This window comes from Salmo trutta, chromosome 1 (assembly GCF_901001165.1).
Source record: "Salmo trutta chromosome 1, fSalTru1.1, whole genome shotgun sequence".
NCBI lineage: Eukaryota > Metazoa > Chordata > Actinopteri > Salmoniformes > Salmonidae > Salmo > Salmo trutta.
In genome coordinates this window covers 53,504,789-53,527,875 of record NC_042957.1, presented here as the reverse complement: position 1 = coordinate 53,527,875, position 23,087 = coordinate 53,504,789, and the positions used below count along the sequence as shown (strand labels likewise).

General features: G+C 41.1%; 1 protein-coding gene and 1 long non-coding RNA gene across 2 annotated transcripts; both read left to right on the top strand.

The window, feature by feature from the left end:
* The first annotated feature begins 273 nt into the window (after positions 1 to 273).
* LOC115200055 (interferon-induced very large GTPase 1) lies at positions 274 to 22,895 on the top strand. Its single transcript, XM_029762744.1, has 6 exons — positions 274 to 372; positions 2,706 to 2,985; positions 16,372 to 16,477; positions 16,594 to 17,238; positions 17,419 to 17,447; positions 17,681 to 22,895. The coding sequence occupies exons 2-6, from the start codon at positions 2,731 to 2,733 to the stop codon at positions 22,511 to 22,513; spliced, it is 5,868 nt and encodes a 1,955-aa protein (XP_029618604.1). The 5' UTR covers positions 274 to 372; positions 2,706 to 2,730; the 3' UTR covers positions 22,514 to 22,895.
* LOC115200092 (uncharacterized) lies at positions 12,267 to 13,402 on the top strand. Its single transcript, XR_003879476.1, has 2 exons — positions 12,267 to 12,926; positions 13,248 to 13,402. It is a non-coding gene; the product is annotated as an uncharacterized LOC115200092 (long non-coding RNA).
* Positions 22,896 to 23,087: the final 192 nt, after the last annotated feature.

The following is a 23,087-nucleotide window of genomic DNA, read 5'->3' as shown; positions in this document are numbered from 1 at the left end:
AGTATGTCTGAAATTCTTGTTTAAATTATTCTGTTTGACATCAAAATTAAACATGTTTTTAAGCTCTTAACTGAGATTCATGATCGCTGATTTAGTTTTGTTAGTTATTTACTCACTATTGCAAATCAGGTCACAGTATACAAGCTGTCATGTGATTTCAAGGAAACCCTGCAGTTACTTTTTTGAGGGCAATGTGACATAATACTAGCTATAGGTCTACTTTTAGTTTCGTTTTACTGGTTGACATGTGATTTCAAGGAAATCATGCCTGAATATTTTCAATAAGTACCTACGGGACATCAGTTTGCCTGTGTCAAATTGCAAGGACGGCGAATGAACAACACTTCTTTAAGAGTGGGTGACATATCTTAAGTGAGTGATTATTTTGTTACTTTATAGTTAGAGATTGTTTGGAAATGTTCCCATAGTTTTGTGTGTATTTTTCTTAAGATCGTTACATTTACATCTGCCTGCTAGATGGATCTGAGAGTTTTTGTAAATGTTTATATTTGAGTTCCAAGGAATGTGACTCGTGTCAGTACTGTTTGTTCATCCCAGTTTAGATGACGAGATTATCTTCATTTAGAATATATTTTAGCTTATTCTGTGCACTGTTAGGTTCTTCATATTTTAGCAGAACACAGGGTTTGACATTAGGATGGCAGAAAAGACAGACAATTCAGGGGTTCAATACATAGTAGCAAAGGTTAAAACCATGCAGTGCTGGTGTGTTTATTAATGTTCTGAAGGTTTAACATAAAGTAATAAAACTGCAACTAAAATACTTCCACTATGGGCACAGCTGCAAACTTCAAATCAAATTGTATTTGTCACATGCGCCGAATACATATGTTATAGCAATTTGGTGCCCGACGGCCAGGGTTGGGTAGGTTACTTTCTAATCCGTTACAGTTTCTAGTTACCTGAAATCAGTAACATCCCTTTTCGATTACCCAAACTCGGTAATCTGATTAGTTTCAGTTACTTTTAGATTACTTTCCCCTAAAGAGACAGAAGGTAAAACTGATCCATCAAATGCATTTGGTGCATCATCATAGTGGTCTCTGACTTGTTGTCAGACTCGCTCAGGTGGAACAAACTTAAACTTGTGCCTTTTTTCAATGCTGCGTTGAAAGTAATTCAGAAAACAGGTGTCAATGTATTTTTTTTCGCAAACATCCTTACTGAATTTAAAAGTAATCTAAGAAGTAATCATCTAGTTTTTCAAAGTATCTGTAATCTGATTACAATATTTTAGTTGGTAAAGTAATTGATTAGTTAAAGTTTTCTTTTAATCAGTTAACGGTGGTGTTCCCCTGCTCAGATGTTTCATGCATCAACCAATGGTTGCGTGCCAGCGCTGCTGGCTGTTGGGTGTGGCTTTGGCCTGGAACTGGGGCACTCCCCACCCACACCACTTGGGAGTGCAACAATATAATGCAATATCATTTCATGGGGTATTAAAAGACAAATGAATTACTGTATGCAGTATCTAATGTAGAAGAAACAGATCTTATCAAGATACAAAAAGTTTATGGCTGCAGCCAATTCGGCACCACTGGGGAGAGGCCTGTTGCAGGACTTAACAAGTTACATAAGTTTGTGAGAGGGTTGAAATAATCCTGAAATCCTGCTGTAAATATTTGAATATCAAATATGTGCTTTGGTAACACAGGTTGGTCATTTTGTTCAGCACTGTTTAGCTGACAAAAAACTATTCTGTAATTGTATTCTGTCAACTATTCTGAATATCAGGATAGAGTCACAGAAAACATGACTGCATTGTCCCCATGTGGGAATTCAGTGGGCACGGGCTAGCCCACACCAAGCCCATACCAGCCCAACACTTATTAGAAACTTTTTCTAATTAAAAATATGTATGATAGTAACAACTCAGTTGTCTTTCTGATACAATGTAACATATTTGCTAAATAGCTCATAAATTATCATAGATGATACTATTTATGCATTCCTATGGCGGTACTTGATTAAACTTGTAAAAAATGTATTATAAATCAATAAATACCTATAGTTAATCATTAAAATGGATTAATTTGGCATAGGGTGGGCAATACACATAAGGCCAATTCCATGAGCTAATATTGAGGCCCAATAATGGCAGCCGATCTAAACGGTGGGCTTATTTCAGGTAAAGTGAGGGCTGACCTCACCAGATATGGGCTGCCCACACTGGGCGAATGCCTTGGGCCCAATGTGGAGCCGATAAGCAAAGTCGCATCGACCCCATGTGGGCAGCTCACCAGATATGGTGAGGTCAGCCCTCACTTTGCCTGAAATAAGCCCACCGTTTAGATTTTACCTGGGATTGGGCCCCATCGTGCCAATGTGGGCATGTTTGCTGGGGTGTTTATAAGCATACTTTTGCCTTGTCAGAATAAATAGAAAATGAATGGGTCATGTGAGTGTGCTCTGTGACCAATAGATAAATGCTAATATTTCTATCAAGATTTCATATACATTTTATATTGTTAAATTAATTTGATTTATTGTAAACTGCCAAACCAACTTGATAACTTGCCTGTCAGTTAGTCTCATATAGTGGCTGTGGGAAGAGCCTACCTGTATATAGGTACTGGCTCAGACTATGTTTCAGTAGGAGATTAATGGATAAATCATGGTGTTACACTGAATGACCTTTATGCATTTGAATGCAGAGAAGATAATGTTTCTTTGTTTTTCTCCAGTGGCTTGAACAATTTGCAGAGGAGAATGGAATCTGGACCCAGCATGGAGGGTGAGGAAGGCAAAGATGCAGGCAATATACCAGAAGTTTCTAACCCACTGTCAAAAGGAGAATTTGAGAGAGATAAACCGGTTTGCACTAAACACAGATCAGATGCTCAAGAAAATACAAGCAATAACACAGAAACACTTGATTCAGAAATGCAGCCTCATGTCCCTCAAAGTCGATTGGAATCAGACAACAAAGATGGTGACCTGGAAGATCCAACTGACAGAAGCCTGGTGAGAATACCAACTTGTACCTACACCTCAATTCATCAAAATTCTCATGTAATGAAGAGTTTGAACATTGCATTTCAAACAAAGAACACAGAGGGGAGAATCAGTGAGGAATATTAACTGTAGCCCTGATTTGGTGTTTACTGTTCAAAGAATGTAGTCTTAAAAAGGGTGTTGATACTCATAGTTTAGCCTACATGTTTTTTAACAGTCACTTCATAACACGGAATAACTGCATACCTAGTTTACAGTTACTGACGAGAGAAAATACATTGCCAGATACATTTTTTCACCTCAGTAGGGAAAATATAAATACAGTTTGTAACTATATTTATCTATGAAAAGCAAAACACAATAGAACATCAGTTGCCGAGTACTGTATGTAGGCATTTCCATTAACAAGACCCATGAGCACCAACATGTAAAGTTCATAGGATGTCAAATTGGGTTTCAAATGAAGCATATATACATTCTTCAACCCTTTTCCATCCTAAAAATTGGGAATAAGCAAAGGCTTTGATTTCTGGTCAAACTGATGGAAAAGGTGTCTTAGAGAACATCTTCCAGAAAAACTCTTCAAAAGTATTAATAATACTGTACATCAAAACACAATATTGAAGTAAAATACCTTGCTAACATTAACACTCATATTTAGTTTGAGAAATGATTTCCCTCCTGTACGTTTAAGAAACAATGCCTTGTGCCGTGTATTTCTGTTACCAAAAATCCACATACTGTATATTTAAGATATTTTCTAATTTCTCTCCCTCATGAGGGAAGATAATAATAGTTCCCAGAAGTAACAAATAAAGGTAGACCTACAAATAATTTATAGTGTTTTTACTGATATAAGTTTATTTTCTGAATTTAGTGTTAAAAAACGAGTAACAGAATTACTGCAATTAAATTAGAATCATACTGCAATCATAGTAGTCACAAACCACAGTTGGGTCATCTGATGCTGTCCTCCCTTCCACTGGCATACTGTTATGTTCAGCTCATTACTGTTTATTTTTCTCTTTCTGTTGTGTGGTGGTCAGAGCAAAACTGAAAACAGGCTGGACAGCCTCTCCCTCTCTGTTGATCTATTTTTCTCTTTCTTTTCTCTCTCTATCCAGTTAATGTCACAGTACAGTAGAACACAGTAGAGAACAATGCAGTACAGTAAAGAAAAGTACAGAACAGTACTGTGCAGTACAGAAACAGTAGAGTACAGTTTACGGGTAGTTTAGTTTATTAGGATCCCCATTAGCTACTGCACATGCAACAGCTACTCTTCCTGGGGTCCACATAAAATATGCAAATACATGACAAATGCAGATCAGTAATAGACAAGAACAACATAAGATATTACATTAAATTAAAATAAAATAAGAGTACGTATATATTGGAACGACACGAAGAGACAAGACAGATCATATTTGCACACTATTCATATATACATATTAATATTCTTAAATACAGTACAGTTCAATTACACCTTTAGAAAGAGGAGAAGCGCTGTGATACAATATGTTTTGTTATCTGTTTTTTAAAGTTAAACTTGCTTTTGCCTGAGTAACCTCTGGTGGTAGAGCATTCCAAGATGACATGGCTCTATACATAACTGAGCAACGCATTAAATCTGTTTTTGGTTTGGGTACCATGAAGAAACCCATAGTGGCATGTCTGGTGGGGTATGTATGTATGTCTGTTTGAAGAGTTTGCAAATAGATTATACAAGTGGTTAAGCATTTTCAATACACAACTGTTTCTTAAAAAGACTAGAAGATAAGGAGTCAATTTCTCCTCATGCCACAAACATGAAAGACTATCATGCATGTTGTTGATGTCATTGGCGGTCAGTGCCATTTAAGATGAGGGAGGACGTTCAATGTAACAGCAATAGGTTTAGGCTACTACATGATACTCAAATTTTCTAGGGATTCACAATATATCGGTGAACATATCATAATCGGCCGATATTAGCTAAAAATGCCAACATAGGTATCGGCCGATGTCAAGTTTAACGCCCGATGTACGAAACCGATGTCAAAGCTGACGTGTATACCTATATAATGAAGGTCCATGACATAATGACGCCACGTATAATGTTGCACTATACGTGCAACACAGAATTTCTAAACTAGCCCACAATCTCTGCTGTGTGGATGGAGCAGTCAACAAGTCATTTGAAAGAGTAAGAACATTTCAGCAAGACAACTCAAAGGAGAAACCCATCAAAGCCAAAATAATGGAATTCATTGCCCTTGGCAATCAACCGTTCTCTGATTTCTAAACTAGCCCACAATCTCTGCTGTGTGGATGGAGCAGTCAACAAGTCATTTGAAAGAGTAAGAACATTTCAGCAAGACAACTCAAAGGAGAAACCCATCAAAGCCAAGATAATGGAATTCATTGCCCTTGACAATCAACCGTTCTCTGTCGTGGGTGATGTTGGCTTTCACCGACTGGTCGAGCACCAGTACACACTAACAAGTGCGCTATTTTTCAGATGTTGCCCTACCGGAGTCACACTGTAATAGCGTCACTGCTATTAGCTTCCCGACATACATTACTATGGAACGCCGTTTGGGTCTTTGCGTGTCAGAAAAGATACAGTAGCACTGTCAAAGCTGTACAAAAACGTCTACAAACAAGCGGCCACGAACGATATGTTTACAATACCGCGTTGGTAATAAAGCATAATTTGTTCGACCACAACTTCTGGGATAGCTAGCTTTAGCTTGGTTCCTAGCTAGCACCAATACAACTAGCCTGAAAACTGCAGTCATTTTTATTACTCTTAGCAATGATTTAGGAATCCTTGTGAGTAAGTATTAACTAGGTTGCCACTTGTTGTTCGCCTATTGAAATTGAACTTCAGTTCATGAAAATAAATAGCTAGCCAGCTACTTAACCCTGTTGCCCAACGCTAACGTTATAAGCAGCCAGCTAGCTTCATCTGGCTAGTGAGGCTCGACCTGACCTGGTTATGTGTTGTGAAGCTAGCCACAATAAGGATTAGGCACAATAGTGGAATTTGCGGTTTGCCTTAAAAAAAGTTTCATTGACAGTGATGCAAATGAATACAAATAGTAGAATTATGCCATACTTTTATTTTGAAGGCTAACTGCAAAGTCCACTATTGTGGCTAATCCTTATTGTGGCTAGCTTCACATAGATGGGTCCAACCACCATTAATCAAATAAGAACTGTCTTATAAATTAGGGTTATTTTAGATGATGACACCTAGCTATATAGTTAGCTAGCTAACTATAGCTACTGAAACAGATTATGTTGTGTTATTTGACACGTCAAATAGTGTTATTTGACGTGTATCTTTTTTGACACGCAAAGAAATCCTGATTGAGAATGAAACGACTGAACATCAAATGAACAACAAAATCGCACAGCAAGTAAGTGAAAGAAATAGGTTTTGATTATGTTTTACTGGTAATGGGGACATATGTACAGTGAGGGAAAAAAGTATTTGATCCCCTGCTGATTTTGCACGTTTGCCCACTGACAAAGAAATGATCAGTCTATAATTTTAATGGTAGGTTTATTTGAACAGCGAGAGACAGAATAACAACAACAAAAAATCCAGAAAAACACATGTCAAAAATGTTATAAATTGATTTGCATTTTAATGAGGGAAATAAGTATTTCACCCCTCTGCAAAACATGTCTTAGTACTTGGTGACAAAACCCTTGTTGGCAATCACAGAGGTCAGACGTTTCTTGTAGTTGGTCACCAGGTTTGCACACATCTCAGGAGGGATTTTGTCCCACTCCTCTTTGCAGATCTTCTCCAAGTCATTAAGGTTTCGAGGCTGACGTTTGGCAACTCTAACCTTCAGCTCCCTCCACAGATTTTCTATGGGATTATGGTCTGGAGACTGGCTAGGCCACTCCAGGACCTTAATGTGCTTCTTCTTGAGCCACTCCTTTGTTGCCTTGGCCGTGTGTTTTGGGTCATTGTCATGCTGGAATATCCATCCACGACCCATTTTCAATGCCCTGGCTGAGGGAAGGAGGTTCTCACCCAAGATTTGACGGTACATGGCCCCGTCCATCGTCCCTTTGATGCGGTGAAGTTGTCCTGTGCCCTTAGCAGAAAAACACCCCCAAAGCATAATGTTTCCACCTCCATGTTTGACGGTGGGGATGGTGTTCTTGGGGTCATAGGCAGCATTCCTCCTCCTCCAAATACGGTGAGTTGAGTTGATGCCAAAGAGCTCCATTTTGGTCTCATCTGACCACAACACTTTCACCCAGTTGTCCTCTGAATCATTCAGATGTTCATGGGCAAACTTCAGACGGGCATGTATATCTGCTTTCTTGAACAGGGGGACCTTGCGGGCGCTGCAGGATTTCAGTCCTTCACGGCGTAGTGTGTTACCAATTGTTTTCTTGGTGACTATGGTCCCAGCTGCCTTGAGATCATTGACAAGATCCTCCCGTGTAGTTCTGGGCTGATTCCTCTCCGTTCTCATGATCATTGCAACTCCACGAGGTGAGATCTTGCATGGAGCCCCAGGCCGAGGGAGATTGACAGTTATTTTGTGTTTCTTAACTGTTGTCACCTTCTCACCAAACTGCTTGGCGATGATCTTGTAGCCCATTCCAGCCTTATGTAGGTCTACAATCTTGTCCCTGACATCCTTGGAGAGCTCTTTGGTCTTGGCCATGGTGGAGAGTTTGGAATCTGATTGATTGCTTCTGTGGACAGGTGTCTTTTATACAGGTAACAAGCTGAGATTAGGAGCACTCCCTTTAAGAGTGTGCTCCTAATCTCAGCTCATTACCTGTATAAAAGACACCTGTGAGCCAGAAATCTTTCTGATTGAGAGGGGGTCAAATACTTATTTCCCTTATTGAAATGGAAATCAATTTATAACATTTTTGACATGCGTTTTTCTGGGTTTCTCACTGTTCAAATAAACCTACCATTAAAATGATAGACTGATCATTTCTTTGTCAGTGGGCAAATGTACAAAACCAGCAGGGGATCAAATACTTTTTTCCCTCACTGTAAATGCCAACAAAATACCTTTTTGGTCAGTGTGGTGTTTGTGTGTGTGTGTGTAACCTTTATTTATCTAGGCAAGTCAATTAAGAACAAATTCTTATTTACAATGACGGCCCAGATGACGCTGGGCCAATTGTGCGCTGCCCTATGGGACTCGCAATCACGGCCGGATGTGATACAGCCTGGATTCGAACCAGGGACTGTAGTGTCGCCTCTTTTTTTTAATGTATTTTTTATTAAACCAGGTAGGCTAGTTGAGAACAAGTTCTCAATTACAACGCGACCTGGCCAAAATAAAGCAAAGCAGTGCAAAACAAACAACAACACAGAGTTACACATGGAATAAACAAACATACAGTCAATAATTCAATAGAAAAAGTCTATAAAGTAGGATTAGGGAGGTAAGGCAATAAATAGGCCATAGAGGCGAATAATTACAATATAGCAATTCAACATTGGAGAGATAGATGTGCAGAAGATGAGTGTGCAAGTAGAGATAGTGGGGTGCAAAGGAGCAAAATAAATAAAATAATTAACAGTATGGGGATGAGGTAGTTGGTTGGGCTATTTACAGATGGGCTATATACAGGTGCAGTGATCTGTGAGCTGCTCTGACAGCTGGTGCTTAAAGCTAGTGAGGGAGATATGAGTCTCCAGGTTCAGGGATTTTTGCAGTTCGTTCCAGTCATTGGCAGCAGACAACTGGAAGGAAAGGCGGCCGAAGGAGGAATTGGCTTTGGGGGTGACCAGTGAAATATACCTGCTGGAGCGCATGCTACGGGTAGGTGTTGCTATGGTGACCAGTGAGCTGAGATAAGGCGGGGCTTTACATAGCAAAGACTTATAGATGACCTGGAGCCAGTGGGTTTGGCGACGAATATGAAGCGAGGGCCAGCCAGCAAGAGCATACAGGTTGCAGTGGTGGGTAGTGTATGGGGCTTTGGTGACAAAACAGATGGCACTGTGATAGACTGCATCCAATTTGCTGAGTAGAGTGTTGGAGGCTATATTGTAAATTACATCGCCGAAGTCAAGAATCGTAGGATAGTCAGTTTTACGAGGGTATGTTTGGCAGCATGAGTGAAGGATGCTTTGTTGCGAAATAGGAAGCCGATTCTAGATTTAATTTTGTATTGGAGATGCTTAATGTGAGTCTGGAAGGAGAGTTTACAGTCTAACCAGACACCTATGTATTTGTAGTTGTCCACATATCAGAACCGTCCAGAGTAGTGATGCTGGACGGGCGGGCAGGTGTGGGCAGTGATGGGTTGAAGAGCATGCATTTAGTTTGACTTGCATTTAAGAGCAGTTGGAGGCCACGGAAGGAGAGTTGTATGGCATTGAAGTTCGTCTGGAGGTTAGTTAACACAGTGTCCAAAGAAGGTTATGATATCATTTAGGACCTTGAGCGTGGCTGAGGTGCACCCACGACCAGCTCGGAAACTCGATTGCATAGTTTGTTAACTTGGCTTTTGAAGACCTTAGAAAGGCAGGGTAGGATAGATATAGGTCTGTAGCAGTTTGGGTCTAGAGTGTCTCCCCCTTTGAAGAGGGGGATGACCGCGGCAGCTTTCCAATCTTTTGGGATCTCAGACGATACGAAAGAGAGGTTGAACAGGCTAGTAATTTTTTGCAGCTCTTTCAGAACATCAGCTATCTTGATTTGGGTGGAGAAATGGGGGAGGCTTGGGCAAGTTGCTGTGGGGGGTGCATGGCTGTTGACTGGGGTAGGTGGTAGCCAGGTGGAAAAATGCTTATTGAAATTCTCAATTATCGCGGATTTATTGGTGGTGACAGTGTTTCCTAGTGTCAGTGCAGTGGGCAGCTGGTAGGAGGTGCTCCTATTCTCCATGGACTTTACAGAACTTTTTGGAGTTTGGGCTACAGGTAGCCTTTGCTTTCCTAACTGCCTGTGTATATTGGTTCTTAACTTCTCTGAAAAGTTGCATAACGCTGGATCTATTCGATGCTAATGCAGTACGCCACAGGATATTTTTGTGCTGGTCAAGGGCAGTCAGGTCTGGAGTGAACCATGGGCTATATCTGTTCCTGGTTCTACATTTTTTGAATGGGGCATGCTTATTTAAGATGGTGAGGAAAGCACTTTTAAAGAATAAACAGGCATCCTCTACTGACGGAATGAGGTCAATATCCTTCCAGGATACCCGGGCCAGGTCGATTAGAAAGGCCTGCTCGCTGAAGTGTTTTAGGGAGCGTTTGACAGTGATGAGGGGTGGTTGTTTGACCGCAGACCCATTACGAACTCAGGCAATGAGGCAGTGATCGCTGAGATCCTGGTTGAAGACAGCAGAGGTGTATTTGGAGGGCAGGTTGGTTAGGATGATATCTATGAGGGTGCCTGTGTTTACGGATTTGGGGTTGTACCTGGTAGGTTCATTGATAATTTGTGTGAGATTGAGGGCATCAAGCTTAGATTGTAGGATGGCCGGGGTGTTAAGCATGTCCTAGTTTAGGTCACCTAACAGCACGAGCTCTGAAGATAGATGGGGGGCAATCAATTCACATATGGTGTCCAGGGCACAGCTGGGGGCAGAAGGTGGTCTATAGCAAGCGGCAACGGTGAGAGACTTGTTTCTGGAAAGGTGGATTTTTAAAAGTAGAAGCTCAAATTGTTTGGGCACAGACCTGGATAGTAAGACAGAACTCTGCAGGCTATCTCTGCAGTAGATTGCAACTCCGCCCCCTTTGGCAGTTCTATCTTGTCGGAAAATGTTATAGCTAGGGATGGACATTTCAGGGTTTTTGGTGGTCTTCCTAAACCAGGATTTCGACACGATTAGGACATCCGGGTTTGCAGAGTGTGCTAAGGCAGTGAATAAACCAAAATTAGGGAGTAGGCTTCTAATGTTAACATGCATGAAACCAAGGCTTTTGCGGTTACAGAAGTCAACAAATGAGAGCGCCTGGGGAATGGGAGTGGAGCTAAGCACTGCAGGGCCTGGATTAACCTCTACATCACCAGAGGAACAGAGGAGGAGTAGGATAAGGGTACAGCTAAAGGCTATAAGAACTGGTTGTCTGGTACGTTCGGAACAGAGAGTAAAAGGAGCAGGTTTCTGGGCACTGTAGAATAGAGGCATAATGTACAGACAAAGGTATGGTAGGATGTGAATACAGTGGAGGTAAACCTATGCATCGAGTGACGATGAGAGAGATATTGTCTCTAGAAATATCATTTAAACCACGTGAGGTGACCGCATGTGTGGGAGGTGGAACTAAAGGGTTAACTAAGGCGTATTGAGCAGGGCTAGAGGCTCTACAGTGAAATAAGGCAATAATTACTAACTAAAACAGCAATGGACAAGGCATATTGACATATGGGAGAGGCATGCGTAGCCGAGTGATCATAGGGGTCCAGTGAGTGGTTCGGCAGGCTGGAGACACGACGATTCAGGCAGCTAGCGGGCCGGGACTAGTAAGCTAGCAGAAGGGCCTTAGAGGGATGTCGCGACGGAAGAAGTCTGTTGTAGCCCCCTTGTGCTGTTACATCGTCAGACCAGTCGTCATGGATCAGCAGGGCTCCGTGTGGTAAAAGGGGGCCAGGACAATTGGCAAAATATGTATAGTGGCCAAAGAATTTGTTCGATGGGCCTCTTAAGCTAACAGTCCAATATGCTATGTCTTTAATAAGATCAAACTGAACTAACTGCTATCTTGAAATGTTGAAAAAGTGTTTTTAAATAGCTCAGTCTTATCACTCAATATGAGTCAAAATCTGTCACTTCCAGGAGGTAGAGGGGTCCCTATCCAATCCCACTGACCCCACTGTTGGGAACAGGTTGTCACTGCTGAGGCAGTGAAGAAAGTAGAGGAGGATGGGTCAAGGCTGAGGAATCCTGAGAGGATCCCTGTGAGTAGTAGATCTGTGACAGCACAGAGGGATGGGCCAACCAGTGATATATGCTTCAGTAAGGTTGGCTTCTTAGTGTTCATAGCAAATGGTTATCAACTGTACCGCAGAAATGGAATGTAAATCACAGAAAAAAATATGTTTTGGTGGCAGCTGCAGAGAAGTATTTGGTCATACTAGATATGACTTCAGAAGAGTTCCAGGGTGTGTTGAGTGGTGGTGTCCTGTCCTCCCAGGTCGTTGGCATGGTGCAGGAGCAGATAGGGTCAAAGTAGTGGAATGGGGGTAGTGGGTTTTAATGAGTGTAGGGTTAGTTGGCCTGGTGCAGGAGCAGATAGGGTCAAAGTAGTGGAATGGGGGTAGTGGGTTTTAATGAGTGTAGGGTTAGTTGGCATGGTGCAGGAGCAGATAGGGTCAAAGTAGTGGAATGGGGGTAGTGGGTTTTTAATGAGTGTAGGGTTAGTTAGAAGGGTGTTTTTTAGTATTATCATAATTTCACCTTTTCTCATTTTGTATCCCAAAATATCATGGATTTATATTATAGTCCAGTTGAGGCAGGTGAGATGCCTTTGGATATACGACGTAATAAATTGTCATTAGCTTATTGGGTTGAAAGGCTGTGAGGTTGAGCATCCCACTGCTACTGTTCTAGATGACTGTTGGGAATATACTAGTAGACAAGGCAGTGGTTTTGGTTGGACAGTTGGAAAGCTTGCTGATGAGAGTAGTTTCAGGGAGTTGGAGGTTGGCCCTTTTCTGTGGTGATAGGGGATGTTCCTCCATGGTTACTCCCAGATCCTGTTGTTGATCTAACCTTGGTAGACAAAAGGAAAAGATTGGGTCAGAAGTCAGTGATAAAGGGAAACTGGTTGACAATTACATTGGTAGAAGTTGTTATGCTTTTTTACCTCTTTTCACAGATGGATCCAAGGGCCCAGATAGTGGGAACACAGGAGCAGGTGTTTACCTTCCTGAATGTGATGTGCAGATATGTAGAAGACTAACAGATGAACTGTCAGTGTACTCAGTTGAACTGTTGGTGATAATAGTTGTCCTCCAGTGGGTGGAGGACGTACAACCTGTTGGAATTATAGTATTCTCAGATTCTCTGTCTGTATTGAATAGTTTATCATCTGGTAAATCTATTAGGAGTGACCTACTATTGGAGGTATTAATGTTATTATGGAGAATTGAGAGAATGGGTCTAGTAGTGAGATTCTGCTGGGTCCCAGCACATTCAGGTGTGGAATGGAATGAAATTGTAGACTAGTTAGCTAAAATAACTTTAAAACAAGATATAATATATATTAATGTTCCACTGGGTAGAGGTGAGGACAAATGTGAGATCAGAGACATTTTGATAGATGTGTGGCAGAAGAGATGGGACTCTGAGCACAAGGGACGGCATTTATATGCCCTCCAAAGAAAGGTGGGTGGAACAAGATTCAAAGGTCAGATTAGGAAGGAAGAGGTGGTGTTTCCTCGATTGTGTTTAGGACATTGTACATTGAACTGGTCCTTCCATCTGGTTGGCAGCATGTGAATGGTTTGTGTCTGGCCTTCCCTGTAGCTCAGTTGGTAGAGCATGGTGTTTGCAACGCCAGGGTTGTGGGTTCATTTCCCACGGGGGGCCAGTACAGGGGGGAAAAAAATAATATATATGAAAATGTATGAAATTCAAATGTATGAAATGTATGCATTCACTACTGTAAGTCGCTCTGGATAAGAGCGTCTGCTAAATGACTAAAATGTAAAATGTAAATGTAATGCTCTAGACAGCTAGCGGGCCGCGGATAGCAGGTTAGCATATGGGCATTCAGGGGATGTGGTGATGGAGGAGCCAGTTGAAAAAAACCCTCGGGCGAATTACATTGGTAGTCCAGCCGTGATGGGTCGGCGGCGGTCCAGGCCAATTGGCAAAATAGGTATTGTAGCCCAAGGAGTGGCTAATGGACCTCTTCGGCTAGCTGGGAGATGGGCCTAGCAAGGCTAGCTCCAGGCTAATTGGTTCTTGCATCGGGACAGAGGCGTTAGCCAAGAGTTGCCACTCGGATAGCAGCTAGCTAGCTGCGATGATCCAGGTTTAAAGGTTCGGAGCTTGCGGTTGGAATCCGGAGATATGGAGAAAAATATGTCTGAGTTTGAGTCGCGCTATGCAGACTGGTGAGAGTTGTCCGGGCTAAAGGTAGCTGATGACCGTACGTAGTTGCTAGGTGACTACTAGCTAGTAGCTAGTTAGCTGGCTAGCTGCTGTTGGGGTTCCGGCTCAAAAGAAAAGAAAATAGCAGATCCAAACCACATTGGGTGAGGCGGATTGCAGGAGAGTATGTTGAGGTTAAGAAAAATATTTTAAAAATATATGCGAAGAAAAAAGATATAAAAAGACATATACATGGGACACGACAGGATGAGGACAAAAGACGTCTGACTGCTACACCATCTTGCATTGAGATGCAGTGCCTTACACCGCTGTGTCCATGTGTGTGTGTTAACTATTTAACTGTACTAAAACTCTTTTACAGGCCGCTTAAATGTTTAATATCGGTTATCGGTATCGGTATTGTTTTTTTTGGCAAGGAAAATATTGGATATCGGTATAGGCCAAAAATGTCATATCATGCATTATACATTTTTTCCCTATACCCATTATGATGTTGCTACAACCTAGCATATGAATGAAGTTTACAACGTAGGTGCACACAGGTCAAGAGACAAATTTGACACATGGACAGTGACATTCAATACCGCCTTGCAAACTCTTGCCTGCACCTTGCTGATATAGGATGTAATCGAGAGTTTCTATTGGACAAATTCATGTTTTTCCCCGTTTTGTTCCGTTTACGAACGTTTTTCAACAGAATAGGCGGAATAAATATACCCCTGATCATGCGTAACCACACAGCCATGTTGTATTCATTCTTGCATCTATGCCCTCTCTCTCCTTTTCCCTTCACTTGTGGACTTCAATGCACAACACATCAGCTGTATGTGACCAGGCAAAAACCTTTCCAAGCCAAACCACTACACACAGCCTACATCATTGTCACCATAATAGCTAAAGTAACGTCAGAGTGAGCATAGCTAATAGAACTAACGCGTTAGTAAATCCGCTACAATCATGCAGTAATGTTACAGTGTACAGTCAGTAAGAAGTTACATCGGCCGGGCCACGATGGCAATACATTTGAAAAATCAAAAGCTTACCTTGACTTGGAGGAAATCCAGTGTTGTGTTGGATAGTCATCGTCAGCTAACATAGCATCCCGTAGTTAGAGCAGGGTGTTTCAAAAGGATAAACTAGCTAGCTGCATTTGCTAGCTAAGTAAAAAAAAAAGGCAATCTCTCTATATATATATTTCTCTCTTGCTTCTTCTTCATTGTGGAAAAAAAGTATTTGTTCAAAACTGTTAAACTTTTGTCTTTCTCTCTCTTTGAGTCAAGTAATCACCACATTTTATGCACTGCAGTGCTAGATAGCTGTAGCTTATGCTTTCAGTCCTAGATAAATTCTCTGATCCTTTGATTGGGTGGACAACATGTCTGCAAGAGCTCAGATAGGATGGAGGACGTCCTCCGGAAGTTGTCATAATTACTGTATAAGTCTATGGAAAGGGGTGAGAACCATGAGCCTCCTAGGTTTTGTATTGAAGTCAATGTACCCAGAGGAGGACGGAAACTAGCTGTCCTCCAGCTGCTACACGATGGTGCTACCCTACAGAGTGCTGTTGAGGCTACTACCCAGCTAGCATTGAGGAATCGGCCAAGAAGCGGCCCTCTTCCAAGAACCAGAACTGATTGAATCGGCCCGGAATCGGGTGTCGGACTCGGCCCGGAATTAAAATGAATAACTGTCCAGAATCGGCCCAAGTACATCAGGCCGTTTCAGTCTACCGGAATTCAGCCGACTTTGCCGGCATCTTACCAGAATTCCCCCAGAAGTAGCCCGATGCAAATGAAAATAAATGTATACAAAATTACCCGATGTAGTTATTTTTAATATTACTATTATAAATGTTATGCATACAAATTATACCCATCCACCGCAAAAAATGTAATGTTGGAGGAAACACCGTACACCTGGTGACCGTATTAGTGTGCATGCGCCTGGCCCGCCACAGGAGTCGCTACCTTAATTTTGAGCAGATATTTTGTTTTTGGAAAACGTGGTCACAAACTGATGGAGATTTTACTGTAATGCTGTTACCAAATTTTGCATCTGCACAGCTCTTCCAGTAAAGGTGTTTTTGTGAAATTTTCCGTGTAAATTGTTCAACGTAGTCCTTGTGCATATAGTTGTATGGTTTGTTAAAGTTTGAAATCAATGGTTTTTGTTTGGCATACATTTTAAAGTAAAAAATCTGAGTCTAAGTGTAATTCCGTTATCGTGGAATTGCCCATGTACAAATGGTTATTATTTGATTATTTGATTGTTACATAATATCTAATATGATAAAATGTCATACTTAATTTTGAAACATAGTAATACATCTAGATAATTCCACAGAATGAACCTGAAGTCTTTGAAATCAAAGGAAATGACAGCAAACAAAGCGACAAACAAGAGAATACATCATCTAAAACGGACAGGGGTTTCCCACTGTGTAAAAAAGGTGAGAGAACTTCTGCAATCATCAACTTATCTATACATGCTGTGAAAATGGAGTGTTGTTAACTTACAGTACATTCATTAATTCTATGTTCTTTACATTACTTTATTATGTTTCAGTTACAGCTGATCTGACTATACATGTAGCATTGATTGGTGACCCCAATGCTGTGACGATTGAACCTGGAAATCTCCTTCTTGACAAGGACCTCTACTCAGAAGCAGATGAAGCCTCTCACATTGCACCAAGAATTTATGATTTATGTGGACGTTCCGTCTCTGTCACCAACATGCTGGGCTTGCAGAGTGCTGAGCCTACACAGATATCATTGGAAAATCACATAAGTCAGCTAGTGTGTAAAACAGGAATACATGCGTTCCTCTTAATTTCACCATTAGGTAATGTTTATGAGCACAACATGGTTGAGGATTGGCTCCAAACAATGCTTGGGGAAAGATCCCTTGCCTTTGCAATGACCGTCTTTACCCATGAGAATGAGCCAGACACTGCGTTGGGTGATCTGAACGACAACAGTGATCTGAAGCATGTCACTGAAAAGTGTGGAGATAGGTATCACACCTGCAAAAAGAGTATGGATGATCCAGAAGAGATTATAACATTACTTGAAAAGATAGATCTTATGGTCTCTGAAAACCAGCCATGTTGTTACACTGGAGAAATGTATGGTGAAGAGATGAGGCAGAAACAGCAACTGAAAGATTTGGGCGACAGATCACAAAGGAAGAAGACATCTACTGTACCAGGTATGTTCCCTATGCGTGATGCAGCAGCAGCCTCAAGTACTGTACAGTTATTTTCATTCCCTGTAAAAGGTTATTAATTCCACCGAAATTTAGACTATAGGAGAATACTCTGATCATTCTCATATTAACTTTTTTTATTCTCTCCCTCTTACCTACAATGCCATCTGTCTGGAAACACAGGCAACAATGCTGTTGGAAACAAGGATGAGGTAAATAACTGAAGTAAAGTCACAATTGCTTTAGTAGCCCACTCATATTACTTATACACTCCCCTCCATATTTATTTGGAAAGTGAAGCTACAACTTTTAATTGAATATTTTAGCTTCACTGTCCAAAGAAATACAGAGGGAAGTGTATGTGTAAAAAGTGATGCACAGTTTATTATGTACATAGTGTTTGGGGAATGTTAAGCAAATAAAATGTGTTTGGTTGACTAAATAGGGAGAAGAAATTAAACTGGAGGGGAGTTTAAATGAAAAGATCATTGTGGAAAAACAACAATCAGAGGTAGAAGAGCTCATGTGCAGACTTCACCTTCAAGGCAAATATCAAAATAAGATGAAAACTGCAGACTTCCTGAACATTGGCTCTTCTGCTCAACATCGACACGAACCCCAAACAGAGAACAAACTGGCTCATACTTTCCTACAAAGGTTGTTGATGCTGGACTACAGAGCCAGGTACATTCCTGTAAGAGATGAGAATAGTGAGATGCATGACACAAATGACAACAGAAATGATAACGCAGAAACAGAAGATAGTGCCTTTGATGCCCTTTTCAACAAGAACACAGTCTCTGGTGATATAAAGAAGAACACGCATGTTCACCCAATGGATGTCCAAATGGCAGTGTTTCACAGTTCAGACAGTTTCCTTCAGCAGTTCATGGTCACAAAGCTGTCCTTGTGTCAGTATGCCTTGCCTTTGCTTGTGCCAAACCTCTTCACCAAAGAGATTGAATTCCCTTTGTGGACATTTCGACAAATCAGAAAAACCTGGAAGTCCACTAATGGCTCTAATATAGTCACCAGCCAAAGTATGCCTATTTACAAGGCAGAAACACCAATGGTGTCATTCTTTAGGTTTGGTTCTGTGTCCTCATCAAAATCCCAGCTGATGAACAACTTGATCAACCAACGTCACAGCACATTCTTCCACAGACACTGTCCAGGAAGCAATAAAACCTGCCTCCTAATGGATGGGGTGGTAGAGATTGCATGGTATTGTCCTGCTGGGAAGCCCAATGATATTTTCACTGACTGTGTTGCATTCTGTAATCTCCATGGTGACGCCATAGAGAATGCAATTCAACGTGACATACTGATTGAAAAAGCCTCTGTCAATGTTGTCCTTTTACCAAGTCTTGGAAAAGGAGACAAAAGTATGGCAATCGTGCAGGAGCTGTTCAAGTCTTCTAAACCTCTGATATGTCTGCTCACTGAAGAGGATTCTGTTGCGACTGAAATTAGAAAGGGAAAGTACAAAATGGGTTTGAGAGACAGAAATCAGTCAGATGTTTCCGAGGAACTAAAAGGGATCATTAGAAATAATTTGTCAACACCATGTTGCTACTTCAAACTTGAGGACATGGCAAAGTACTCAGGGGTTAGAGTAGATGAGGATGATGAAGATTGCCAAGTAGGGAAGACTAATGCTCTGCAGATAACGGATCTGCTTAAGGAAATGGAACTGTCCAAGATCAAAGAAAAATTTCTTCCATGTCAAGGAAGGCTGTGGCATGATTGGTGTCAAAGAAATAAAGACCTTTATCGTCTCCAAGGGAATCTAGAGATGGAAAGAAGTAAAATACAACATGAAATGATGCAAATTCGACACCATCAACATAACGTTGCCTTTACTGAACTCATGCAGATGTTTATCACAAGTCTACGATCTCTGGGAGAAAAAGAAAAATCATATTTCCTCAAGTGGGTAGGGATACTACTGGATGACCTGTCCTCGGATGAGCTCTCAGACCTTCATCACAAATATGATGAAAAGTGGTCCGAGGTCCTGGCTTTGAAAAAGAAGCATGATAAATCAGAGCAACTGAAAATGAGACAAATGGAGCTGGAAAAAATATCAGGAAAGCTGCAAGCAGCAACCTTTGGATTTGAGCACATTCTGAGGGAAATGGGACAGATCTATGAAGCCCATGCATCTGTGGCCAGGCAAAGCAAAGGAGAAAGTGAGGTGACCGTGTCTTACCTTCCAGAGCTCGCGGCAGAACTTATGATATCGGGACACCCAATAGAACTAATGGATGGTGACGCAGCTCATGTGCCACTGACGTGGATTCATGGGGTTTTAGATGAAGTTATCAAGAAACTAGGAGATCAGAGAGTCTTTGTTTTGTCCATTTTGGGAATCCAGAGCACTGGGAAATCTACAATGCTGAATGCAATGTTTGGACTGCAATTCGCAGTAAGTGCTGGAAGGTGTACCAGAGGTGCTTTCATGCAGCTGTTGAAAGTGACCGAGGAGATGAAAGATGACTTTAGGTTTGATTATGTTCTTGTTGTTGACACAGAGGGACTTCGAGCTTTAGAGTTGGCAGGAAAGGCAACAGTGCACCATGACAATGAACTTGCAACTTTTGTCATTGGTCTTGGAAACATGACCTTGATCAACATATTTGGAGAGAATCCTGCTGAGATGCAAGACATCATTCAGATAGCTGTTCAGGCCTTCATGAGAATGAAGAAAGTTAGTCTGTCTCCAAGTTGTGTGTTTGTGCACCAGAATGTTGGAGACATCATGGCTGGAGAGAAAAACATGGAGGGAAAGAGGCGCTTACAGGACAAACTAGACGAGATAACCCAGTTAGCTGCCAAAGAAGAGGACAGTAATGCAGAGTGTTTCAGTGATGTTATTGCATTTGACATACAAAGAGATGTGAAATACTTTTCCCAGCTGTGGGAGGGCAGCCCACCCATGGCCCCACCAAACCCATGCTACAGTGAGGATGTCCAGGAGCTAAGGAAAACAATCCTCTCTAAAACATCAAAGTCTTTTGGCATGACATTATCACAGCTCAAAAGCAGGATCCAAGACCTTTGGAATGCACTGCTGAACGAAAAGTTTGTGTTCAGCTTCAAAAACACACTAGAAATTGCAGTTTACAGAAAACTTGAGATTCAGTATGGAAAATGGATCTGGGCTCTCAGGAGTGTCATGCTAAGCATTGAAAATCAACTACACAATCGAATCGAAAATGGAAAACTTCAGAAGGTTGAAAGACATTACCTTGTTGAAGAAATGAGAAAGACTCGTGAAGAAGTGGACAAATCAATGGAAAAGTACTTTGATGAAGACAGAGATAAAGAAATGTTGATTCAGTGGCGAGGGAGATTTCAAACGAAAATGTGTGAGCTTCATGATGAACTTGTGAAGGGAGCAAAAAGAAAGTTAGAGGAGGTTATTCATCAAAGGGATGCACGCAAAAAGCTGGATGACAAGAAGACACAGTATGAAAACAAGCTCTTCCAAAAGAGCAAAGAACTTGCCTCAAAACTGAAGGACAAGGCAAAGGATGAAAAACAACTTGAGAATGAATTCAATACTCTTTGGGGAACATGGGTTACTGAGTTGACGGAAGATACACCTCCCATAAAGGACATAAACATATCGGATGATGTGACTTGTATCCTTAAAGAGATCGGTAATGAATTGTCTCTTATACATGACCGGAGAAGTTGTGGAATGTACCCACAGATTTGTACCATGGGGAATTATTCTGACTATGTAATTGGATCCAAGCACCAAGATCAACAATCAAAAGCTGGTAAAAGGAAGCCAAGCAAAGACCAATTGCAGAAAAATATTGTGAGTGGTGCTTTAAAGAGACTTTGGGGGGTCATTGTTCCAAGCAACTTTCTAACATACACAGATCAGGAATTGATAAGAGCATTCACCAATGACGTTGTCGAACGAAGCCAGAAGATAATTGACACAAAGCCCATAGAAAAGATGGGATACAGTGACAGTTACATGCAAGAAATAGTAATTCATGTCAAAGAAAGTGTTAAGGAATTTGAATCGAAGATAAAATATGGATTTAAAAGGGAGTTTACCGTGGATCTTTCACTTCATGTGTGTGAGCTAGCAGGAAGTAAGTTTGCAGATTCCCATAGCAAATTCAGATGCAACAATGATGCCCACACTTACTTGGAGCAGAAGAGACCACAGTACAACAAGATTTTCAAGAGCTACTGCAAAGGATCCACATCTGCAGCTGTGCTTGGTGAGTTAATTTGCAACACACTGAAAGAATCAATTGTACAGGCGGTCTATGACCAGACGGCCATTGACTTGGCTGGAGAAATGCGATTAAGTCACCCACCATTCAGTGGAAACAGGTCTAACATGGAGATACACATCCTGACATCACTGGCAGAGGAGGAAAACTTTGACAAGTGCATGACCTACATTCACAACCCAAGGAAACACTTTGAGAGATTTATTAGAGAGAATGTAGAGAAATATATCCTCATAGAAAATAGGTCCAAAATCCTCACCATGATTGAAGGGAACATAAAAGGTAAAGAGCAGCGTGTGAGCCATGCAGTGCATACAGCAACAAATACAGTCAAAAACAAGAATGGAGACACCAACATGTGGCTTAGAGAGCTTTCCAGTGCTCTTAAAGATGAGCTTAAATTTGCTGAAAAGCATTTCAGTGATTTCTGTGACATAACCAACTTTGACTTCCTCGAAGAAGAGGTAAGGGAAGGTCTTGCCAACAGAATCATGGAGATCAACAGAAGCCTCAGTAACGTGTCACTCCTGGAGATGAAGCAGTTCAGGGAGAGGCCAGATGAGATTCTGATCAAACATTTTTGTGATTGCTGCTGGGTACAGTGTCCCTTCTGTAAAGCCATCTGTACAAACTCCATGGAGGGGCACAATCCATATGATCACAATGTCCCTTTTCATCGCTCTAAAGGAATCAATGGATGCCACGTCAGAAACTCAGTAGAATTTTGGATAGATTTTTGTACAACTTCAGTAGCAAGTAATGGCCGGTTTTACCCCTCCCATAAATCAGAGGATACATATTTTATGAAAGAATACAGAAAAGCTGGCCCAATATTTGCTGATTGGAGCATCACACCAGACCTCTCTGAACTTCCGTACTGGAAGTGGTTTGTTTGTCGATTTCAAGAAGATCTGGAAAGGTTTTATGACAAAAAATTCCAGGGCAGCGGTGAAATTCCAATTGAATGGAGGAAGTTCACAAAACAGCAAGCTATTGAAAGCTTAAAGAAAATCTAAGGGGAGCTCAAATCGTAAAAACATACAGACATGATGGCACAAGCATGATATTGTAAACATGTTGACATTGTAAACATGAACATAGTCAGAAACTGAAAAACCTCTTGGCAATGTGCCCTTGAGCAATGTACAATAAAGCACCGCTTTTATTATTCTAATCAGCTAGGCCTATTACACGTCTTATTTTGATTCAATCATTTAACTGAAACTGATAGACTAACAGGAAAAAGCCTAGTTATTGGCCTCATTTTGGGATCAAAAATGTATATGCAGATGTTTTGAGTGTGAACAATTTATCACATTTCCTGTCAAGTGATAAATCCTTGTACTATTGTATTGTATTACCGTAAGCAAATACTCAATAAACGCTCCGAAATTATGACATATTGTTTGCTCTTTCTCACCAATATAATTCAATATTGACTCCAATATTTCACCTGGCCAAGATGTGGGTGCAACACTTTTTGTAGTAGTAGTAGTAAAGGAATCAAAATGATTGACAAATAGTACCATAACCTCATCCTCATATTACCCTTGTGTTTAGTGTACGTGCGATTGTGAATATTATTGCAAC

Bases quoted from the DNA above. Each gene is read 5' to 3' on its own strand.
- LOC115200055 (XM_029762744.1), top strand. From the start codon at position 2,731: ATGGAATCTGGACCCAGCATGGAGGGTGAGGAAGGCAAAGATGCAGGC. The intron at 2,986-16,371 runs GTGAGAATACCA...ATAATTCCACAG, and splicing joins ATCCAACTGACAGAAGCCTG to AATGAACCTGAAGTCTTTGA. The intron at 16,478-16,593 runs GTGAGAGAACTT...ATTATGTTTCAG, and splicing joins TTTCCCACTGTGTAAAAAAG to TTACAGCTGATCTGACTATA.